Below are 10472 nucleotides of genomic sequence, written 5' to 3'. Positions count from 1 at the left end.
ACTAGGAGTGAGACCCCGGTAGCCGAACTCGGCAAAAGATTCGACGTGCAACCTAACCTAAACATTAACTCGCTGGGTTTCTCACCGGATCTTCTCAACGGGTCGCAATTCCGACCACCAAATGACCGTGAGGTTTAGCCATAAAAATGTGTAATCGGATATACGAGTAGGGGTTGGCTTGATCCATATTATATTTACAAACACTGAGGATAAAAGCGAAGGGAAGATCTTCCACCAAGCGAATCAAATTGCTCGGTATACCGACGGTCCGAATGTTGTTGTTCGCAACTTGTGCATATATAGAAGCTTATCTTGAAAATGTCGTAGGCAATATTTAGACATCTGTCAAATATCTTATACCACCGTCACCAGCTTGTACCATATAACTATAACACTGAACTAGTGTTCTGAGGCAGCGCTTACCACCACTTAACAACAGATGTAATCTCGTGTACCCATCCAAGCTATGAAAAAACAGGCATCATCAAGTCGAAATCCCAATTGAATTGTGCGACCTCGACATTGGGCAGGAATAAGCAGGCAGGTGGTAGTCAGTATCTTAACCTACCGGCCCAAAAAACAAGATAAGTATTGTAAGCCCACCTAGGCAGGTACTACCAGTGTGTCTACAAACAAATAAATTTGCATATTTTATTTTTAGTACACGATGTTATTCTTTCATCGTAGAGGTCTTAAGTTCAGATGAGTTTGGGAAAAATAAAACCTGTCTGCGGGATTCGAACATCGCCACAGTCGAGTCGGTTGATACCAGTACACCGACCCTCTTATCCTTTAGGCCACAATAATTTCTTTCGACTTATTAATTCATCATGACATTAATTTATCAATTTTACATTAGCTTGAATCTCAGCTTGCCGAAACTATCAGGATTTCGAAATATCGTTGGATGCCTGACAAACAACATAAAAGCTACGTCGGTTTATCTACAAACATAATTCTTTTTGCTAAACAAAATAAATTTGTTACATAAGTCTAAATTTTCTAAGAAATCATCAATCGTCCAAAACATATTTCTCAATAATTTCTCGAAAAATGATACACTTTTTTACGATAAAGTCTCTTTGTTAACATACACTTCAAAAATACGAAATTAATACGTATTTCAATGTTTTTGAACTGCAAATTAAACGCGAGTGAGCCCGCAGAGCACAACTCGTATCTAATATTTTACAAATGTCAAAACTATTATTCTATCCTATATTTAACAGACAGAAATTTACACGAAGCTTTAAGATCTTAAATCTACTATTTTTCATTTCAAATAAGCACACGTTAAAAAACTTTCACAATTTAAGTAAATGTACTAGAAACATAAATATTGGTGAATCCAGTGTGAGTGAAGATTCGATGTTCTTCTACGCATTGCACGCCACGAAATCTTCTGCAGTTAGAGAGGACCGGACTCTCCTTCGTTGATAATTCTTCCCGAGAATCAATTATTATATACTAGCTGACCCGGCGAACTTCGTAGTGCCTCAATCAATAAATAAAAGACCTAAGCTTTTGTATAAAATAAACTTAAAACAAACAAAAGGAATCCGTCCGACGGGGGACACATCAAAGGTAAAACAAAATTGTTGTTTTTATTTAATTCCGAGCATTTTCATATTTATCTACCTTTTAAACCTTCTCTGGACTTCCACAAATAATTCAAGACCAAAGTTAGCCAATAGATATATTGAATTGCACATCTTAACTTTATTTAAAAATTAATGTAGGTAGGTACAAATATGTTTTAAAATAAAAAAGGTGCGCGTGCAACCTGGTGCACGTGAAAGAAGTGAAACTTCTTTTGCGGTGTTTAGTATTGTGGCTTTCTTCATTTTTCATCCTAAAATCAGATTTGTCTTGTAATAGGGAATGCTGTGTATAAGAGAAACGACCCAGCTCGCTTTGTCCTCTCCCTCTCTCCACGGTCGAGTGGTTCGCTGTCTATTTTCTCACTCTTGCTCTTCCTAAATTGTATATTTTCTCTCTGGCCGTAACGAATCTGTCTCGAGTTAAACTTTACTCACAACGCGCATAAAGAAATTTCACTTCAAAAATTGACATTCATCTTCATGATTGCACTTCACCAATTAAACTTAAAAGCGCCATAAATAAAAACATAAAAAAAACAAAAACATAAAAAAAATGAATCTACCAATCAGTGAACATAATATACCGTCGAAGATAGAGCCTTTTAAGTTTTTAAGGTCCGTTAAAAATACACTTATCATCGTATGAGGTTTGAAAATGAATTAAAGCCCACATATACTTTGGTAAGCTGCAAGGGGCAACTGTTTACTTTAAAACGTTATGTATGGAGACCTTGAGTAACTTTTGTGGTGCATGAAGAAAAAGCTTTTAAATTTGTAAAAAGCAAGTTAATTTTTCAATTGAAACTAAAACACCCTGCTCTTAGCTGTACCTTGTATGGGATGAAACAAATGACCAATGTTTTCGAAGTGCCATGTAGAGTTCTTTAACTGTGTATAAATGAGGTCTCCCATGCAGCGGACCGAGATAATAAAGTCTGCAGTTGAAAATCCCTGCAGACAGTAGCTTCAAGCAAGAAGACACGGCGGGGGGTCTTGAGGCGCATGAAACCTGCCTGCCCTAATGCCATATGACAATCGCATACACTGTACCAAGATTGTAACGACGAAGAGGGAATAGTAGATACAAATAGAAGAATGCTGATGCGTCCTTTTTCAAAACCTGTTACTTTGATATTAAACACATTGTTTAGCTGATGAGAACCCGTTAAAAGCAAAAGAGCTCTAAGGTTAACAAGAAAATATCGACAAGCCGGGAATAAAGCAGCCAATCTGATATATAAATCGACCGGTGTTACAAATGATGGTTCGATTGAATGCCTTGCGACCACCACTTAGCCGTACTTCACTCACACCGTTTCACACACTTTACAAAAATCTTTTCAAAAACTTATTAATATATACAAACAACCATCCAAAATTAGCTCGTGCCATCTGACTTGCTTGACTCACTTTCCTCCGTGATTGTTATCATGGGAGGCGTGCCATATATCTCAGATGAAGCTTCACTGGAGAGCCTGGGTAAAATTGTCTTTGCAGCATCACAAACTGATTCATAGATCTCCGTCTTGATGGCCGGTAGCGAAGGTCTTTTGCCATGGAACACATCACCGACATCTTCTCTGATTATTACGGTATCTACCTTCTCATTCTCGTCTTCTATCCGAACAGGTAGACTATCAGCTCGATTGAGGTTCTTCTTCGGACTATCTTTTTCAGTAATGACTACAGCAACTCCATTCTCCAGTTTCTTTTGATCGTGTAAATGCTGAAGACTGTATTCTCTGGCTTGAACATCAGAAAGTAAGGGACCGTCTGAAGAACCTTCGATGCAATAGCCTGGCACCTCGCTACCTATAATAGAATCTTGCTTAAAGATAGCTGCTGTGACCACTGGCTTGTCTGGGTCAGTTGGGGTTTTACTAATCAATGGTTCTGTGGAATTGTCGCACACAATACCTTCAGGGACGTCGTCTTTAGAAACATCGTAGCCAGCGTAGACTGGATAGCCGAATGGTCCTTGTTCGTAGCCCATCTGGCTTCCATAAGAGTAACTAACGTTGTGGGATCCAATAGAGGACATGCTAAGATCTGAAATTGAGAGACCAGTGCTCGATAAAGCCAATGCTTTGTCCCTTTCGCACTTCTCGCTGCTACGCTCACTGTCATCTTCTGCCCTTTTGTCCAATTCTTCAGGTACTCTGTGAATAAGAGCCTGGTTCGTCGAGATTTGAGGGTCTTGAGGTGGTGAGTTTTGGAGTGCAACGTTGTGCGGCCTGTACGCTGATGATTGTTGAACTTCCACCACAAAAATGCCATCGTTGTCCGGGGAATATTTCATTTTGGTTTCGCGTCCGTTCTTTGTGATATCCTGAAAAAGAAAAGAAATAACTAGATTATGCAATTAAAAAAGCAACAAGAGACCATTAAGATGAATTATGAATCATTTTAATACCAGCGAAGACAGACTGTTGAAGACTCTTTCAAACCTCATTTGAAGATGTACTTGTAATAGCGCCGGTGGAAGGGATGGTAAGGCGTCTTGACAGCCCGCACGGATAGGCACAACCACGCTACCTATTTCTGCCTTGAAGCAGTAATACGCTTCTGTTTGAAGGGTGAGGCAGCCGTTGAACTGTAATTACCGAGCCTTAGAACTCATGTCTCAAGCTGGGTGGTGGCTTATATGTAGTTGATGTCTATGGGCATCACTGTTTAATACCAGGTGGCCCGTGAGCTTATCTGCCCAACAAAGAGCTTCCATGCTCTGCAAAACGAAAAATGTTTCCTAGCATCGGCAGCAGCAGACATTTTTAGGATATATATCCAGTCGTCATGACCTAAGGACAGGACGTCTATTGCATTCGTATCTAGCCATGCACCGGTTTTTTTATTTTATTGCTTAGAAGTGTGGACGGGCTCACAGCCCACCTGATGTTAAGTGGTCACTGGAGCCCATAGACATCTACTACGTTAATGCGCCACACACCTTGAGATATAAGTTCTAAGGTCTCAGTATAGTCACAACGGCTGCCCCACCCTTCAAACCGAAACGCATTACTGCTTCACGGCAGAAATAAGCGGGGCGGTGGTACCTACCCGTGCGGACTCACAAGAGGTCCTACCACCAGTACCACCGGTGTTCGAATCCCGCAGGCGGGTACCAATTTTTCTAATGAAATATGTACCTTACAAATGTTCACGATTCCACAGTAAAGAAATAGCGTCGTGTAATAAAAATCTTACCCATAAAATTATAATTTGCGTAATTACTGGTGGTAGGACCTCTTGTGAATCCGCACGAGTAGGTACCACCGCCCTGCCTATTTCTGCCGTGAAGCAGTAATACGTTTCGGTTTGAAGAGCGAGGCAGCCATTGTAACTATACTGAGACCTTAGAACTTATACCTTAAGGTGGGTGGCGCATTTACGTTGTAGATGTATATGGACTCCAGTAACCACTTAGCACCAGGTGAGCTGTGAGCTCGTCCACCCAACTAAGCAATAAAAAAAAATTCAGGAAGAGAGGGAATGAGAAGAGTAAAATCAACACATACATTTCTCTCTTCTGTTTCGACTATTAGATGATTGTTCTTCAAAGTCATTGTGAAGATTGATCCATTGCCAGGCGGAGACTCTCGGCTCTCCACTCTATTAACGCCTGCTTCATCTTCAGCCGGAGACTTTAACTGGAAAAGGTTTTAAATTATGAGTCTATTTTTCTTTAATAGTATGTAAAGAAAAATATTTTTAAGCTATTGCATAGATTTTATCGCGGGCCTCGAGCGCGGCGACTGAATCATGAAATTCCGTAACGAAAAAAACCTTACACCCCTCACTCCACCTACCATGTAACTCGCGTTCAACACATTCACACGTTGCGCTTGTGTATTGTTCGTGAATAAGCGCGTAGCGTGACATCACACTGCATGCGCATCATGAAATTATTGATTTCTTATTTTTTTGTTTTAGATATTTTGTACTGGTGGTAGGACCTCTTGTGAGTCCGCGCGGGTGGGTACCACCACCCTGCCTATTTCTGCCGTGAAGCAGTAATGCGTTTCGGTTTGAAGGGTGGGGCAGCCGTCGTTACTATACTTGAGACCTTAGAACTTGTATCTCAAGGTGGGTGGCGCATTTACGTTGTGGATGTCTATGGGCTCCAGTAACCACTCAACATCAGGTGGGCTGTGAGCTCGTCTACCCATCTAAGCAATAAAAAAAAAAAAAAAAAAAAAAAAAATTTGATTTTTTAAAGTTTTGTACCAGTGATTGGATTCTTTGCATAAGCCGACTTCTTGAAGTAATTTATCCTTTTTTTAATAGCATAGATGGGTGAACGGGCTCACGGCCCTCCTGATGTTAAGTGGTTACTGGAGCCCAGATACATTTACAACTTTTTAATGTTTAATATAGCGTGGTCTTGTTTTATTATTGTTTAATATTAAATTATCATTGTCTAATTATAATTGCTTATGTTGATAAAAAATGTTATGCAATAGCTTTACCGCGGCAGTTCCCGAGTGCCACACGTTTTTTTTTAAGATATTTCCTTGACAAAATGACTCACCTGTCATTTAATGAAGAAACTAAATCAATCTTACATAGAACGTCGTTGCGTAGTTTCGTTTACGTATTTATATTACAGAAAACGGAGTTAAGTATTTTTATTGTCTGGAATATTTGATATCAATATATGTCCCGTAGTAGTCGAAATTCGACTATATTTAATTTAAATTTTAAGTTTGAACGTTATGACAGTTTTAGACGAGAAGTCTACAGCCTTGCTCAATGAGTTTTTTTTTCAATTAAGTAATAGTATATTTGGTAGTGAATGTGTAATAATGTAGGGTCTTCATGTAATGTTATATATAGTTTTTCTTTGTTTTTTATATAATGAACCGCTTTTTTTATGCATGCAGTCGGTACCTGTAATTGTGTTAGCATTTAGTGTGAAATCAATGTATATGATACCTGTAATGTTCTGTGCTGATGTATAACATGTTGGTACCCAATAAATAAAATAAATAAATAAAATAAAATTATTATGGTTCTATTATCAAAGACTATTTGTACTTCTATAATCACAGATTTCGCCAAGATTGTACTATTGAAAAATTATATTAAAGACAAACAATACTATTTATCTATTCTTAATTAGATCACAGACTTTAAGCAATAAACAAAAGAGTATATATGCGTGTGTGTCTCAAATACACGGTAGTGTAGTGTTTTTTATTGATTTAATGTATTTTTTTATGCTTAACTGTAAAAAAATATTAACGTTCTGCACTCCATCTCTATATTCTCTATAAGTGTGATAAATGTTATACTCCTTCGACGGCGCAATTTTCGTAAAAAAGGGGTCCAAAGTTTTTGCTTTACGTATCAATATATAGATTTATACCGAAAATTTGGTATCATTATTCATTTAGCTTAAATTTGTGGCTTACCAGGATTAGTACCACGTCGGACATTTTTTTAAACGCAGATGTGAGCTATTATTCACCTGTTCTTCAATTTGCATCGATATTAACTAGAATACAATCCCAACAAACCCGTTACACTTGAGACATAAAAATATACGTCAACTTGGGCTGTATTATTACAGCATTTTGATATTTTCTTTGTCTTCAACTGCGAATTTCGGAGATAATTTTATATTAGGCGGCAGCACGGTAATTCAGTGCTCGATGACTTGCCTATTTAAGGTAGTTAAATAAAACACAATATTTTCCTACGACACCATTAAATATATGATTAACTATTATTATAAACCTCATTAAGACGTCAGGGAGCTCACGTAAGATAAACAGCAATCATACATCTGCCGATTCCAGTGTTCCAAAATTTCGAATTTTACATTAAAAAAAATTACGAGCACAGATTAATCTTTGTGACGCTTAAAAAAAAACAACAACAGCAAAAAGGTTTCACGTCACTTTTTACAAGCTATTAAACAATACTTTTATAAGCGTCGTAAACGTTTAAGTTACTGTTATATTGCTGATCGTTAAAAACAAAAAGTCGCATTAAGATATTAAACGAAACTTAAATTACTCGCGTGATTTAACAGAATCATGAAGCTCTCACTAATCTCAAGATGGTCCGGGGTTAGTGCCATCTAACTTAAAAAAAAAGGATATTAGACTACTATACTATCGGGTATACTCGAATATATCTATATATATAAAAATGAATTGCTGTTCGTTAGTCTCGCTAAAACTCGAGAACGGCTGGACCGATTTGGCTAATTTTGGTCTTGAATTATTCGTGGAAGTCCAGAGAAGGTTTAAAAGGTGAAAAAATATAAAAAAGCTCGGAATAATATAAAAACAAACAATTTTGTTTTTCGTTTGATGTGTCCCCTTGATGAGTCTTTTATTTGTCGATTGGGGCACTACAAAGTCTGCCGTATCAGCTAGTCTATACATATAAATAAAATTGGAGTGTCTGTTTATAATATTGAAATAGCCTCTTTTTACTACATGCATATGAATATATATATACGGTACATACACCAAAATAACATTTTTTACAATTTTTGTCTGTCTGTCTGTCTGTTTGTTCGGGCTAATCGCCGGAACGGCTGGATCGATTTTGACGGGACTTTCACTGATAGGTAGCTAATGATATAAGAAGTAACTTAGGCTACTTTTTTTAGACTAGCTTTGCTTCGCGGTTTTACCCGCGGTACGACAATAACCGCGTCTAACATCGCAGGACTAGGCCATTCAATAATAAAATTTAATGCTTCCGAAGCAAAGCGAGGGCGGGTCGCTAGTATTATATATAATGGCTGGTTCAAGGCAGAGTAATAGAGATAAACGTTCACGATTGACTTCCACGGTGATATAACATCGTGTAATAAAAATCAAACCCGAAAAATTATAATTTGCGTAATATCTGATGGTAGGACCTTATGTGAGTCCGCACGGGTAGGTACCACCACCCTACCTATTTCTGCCGTGAAGGAGTAACGTGGTTTGGAGGGTGGAGCAGCCGTTTTAACTATACTGAGACCTCAGAACTCGTATCTCAAGGTGGGAGGCGGCATTTACGTTTTAAATCTCTATGGGCTCCGGTAACCACTTAACACCTAAGCAATAAAATAAAAAATACACAATTTAAATGAAAATTTCCTTACAAAAATAGATTCCAACACGGGCATAGTCATATCGCTCGCTATATATTCGTCTTATCATTTAAACTACGATGAAATTAATAATAAACATCTATATCATGATCTAGACTGTATATTGAAGTAAGGATGCGAGCACCGAATTCGCTGGGACCATTTTATATTGGATCATAAGCCTAAATCTTGCACGTTGGAGCAACGACTTGACCTCGATGAAGGAACAAAGAAATAACATTCGTTCTATTTACACGAAAGCATTTTTGGACGCTAATGACTTGTGCACTGACGAATCGTTCACCTCCGCTCGACTGACGGCACAATTTACAAGCGGTAGCGTGTTAATAAATTTATGACATTGTTAAAATTAAATAGGAGTTCTTGATGGACGTTGTAGTGACCTAAGTTTCCTGATATACTACTATAGATTCTTGGATGGTCATATGAAAATGTTGCCCGTACCTATAGCTGTTTAGGGAGACGCAAAATACTATGTGAATACAACTTCAGACTCGTATCTGCTATCGGTGCTTATTGTACTGAAAGCATTCTTAGGCCAATTGCGTAGCTTAGATCTTTTGCGGTTTTTTTTGTTGCTCGCCGCCACCTATCTTGAGATAATATTTCTCAGGTCTCAGTTTTTACAGTTAAACGGCTGTCCCACCCTTCAAACCGAAACGCGTTACAGCTTCACGGCAGAAATAGGCAGGGCGGTGGTACCTACCCGGGCGGACTCACAAGACGTCCTACCAGTAAATCATACTACAATATTCATTTAAGTAAGCATACAATTTTATCCAAATATAATGCTACTTGTGCAAACTCATGACATCCGTACCAATATAAAATTCATGTGAATTGAGCGCTGAACATAAAAGAGTTGGAGCCTTGTATAAGATCGAACGTTGAATCGACAAATGGACGTATGTGGGTGACTCACATGTATTTATTTATTTTATAATATTTTATTATAATTACACTACACAACAACACATACATACTTTATTTTATATAAACACATTCATTTACCACACAATCATACAAAACATTATTTACATTAAACAAAATTAATTCTCAAGCAAATTCAGGCGATAACTGCAGTATAGCGGCGGCGATAATATTTCGCGAGTACATCGGTGCATAGACGAACCGGTCGTCGCATTTTTACCGATCCACCGCCACCAGTCGAAATCTGACTTGCGAGCGCGCATCCCGTGTTATTCTTTCTGTACTACGCCTTTTAATTATTGCTTTTTGTTTCGTGTACCTGCTTGTGTTGCTTGGACTATCTATTTCTTGTTTACTTTCTCCTTCTTTCTATATTTTGTGTTCGTCTTAAATAAAAACTTTCTTTATGTCCGTTTGTGTTTGCAAAGACTTTATAATACCAACCCAAGACGACTAAACGTATTAAAGTAGATGTTACGTAGACCGCAACCTCTACGGACTCCAACACCAATGCAATACCTAAATAATTCGCTGCATTTCATAAACTGCACCATAATGCAATCCGCACAAGCCATAAAAATATCCATTTCGACGAGACCTCTAAAATTGCAACGCAGCTTCGTTTTTTAGAACATACAAGGGAAAGTGGGGCGTGCGGGAGTTCTTAATACACTGGTGATTCACGATTCAATGCGATAGAATTATTTTCGTTTATTTACAAAATTCATTGAATTAGTTTAATGTAAAATAAGTTATATCACTTAAAACTTAAGGTTCAGATTTATCTTTACTGTGTTTTGGTGTAAAGATAAAAAGGAACATTAAAC

General features: G+C 37.9%; 1 protein-coding gene across 2 annotated transcripts in view; it reads right to left on the bottom strand.

Annotated features, from left to right (window-relative positions):
* Nucleotides 1–1072: 1072 nt before the first annotated feature.
* Nucleotides 1073–10472, bottom strand: part of LOC114247285 (uncharacterized) — a 74429-nt gene continuing 65029 nt past the window's right edge. For both annotated transcript variants that reach the window (XM_089729301.1, XM_089729302.1), the window contains exons 5-6: nt 5117–5248; nt 1073–3930 (exon numbers count right to left, since the gene is read on the bottom strand). In XM_089729301.1, the coding sequence (XP_089585427.1) occupies nt 2980–3930; nt 5117–5248 (1083 nt within the window). In that variant the 3' untranslated portion in view covers nt 1073–2979. The remainder of the gene's footprint in view (nt 3931–5116; nt 5249–10472) is intronic.

This window comes from Bombyx mandarina, chromosome 08 (assembly GCF_030267445.1).
Source record: "Bombyx mandarina strain Sakado chromosome 08, ASM3026744v2".
Classification (NCBI taxonomy): Eukaryota; Metazoa; Arthropoda; class Insecta; order Lepidoptera; family Bombycidae; genus Bombyx; species Bombyx mandarina.
This window is presented reverse-complemented; position numbering and strand designations above follow the sequence as displayed.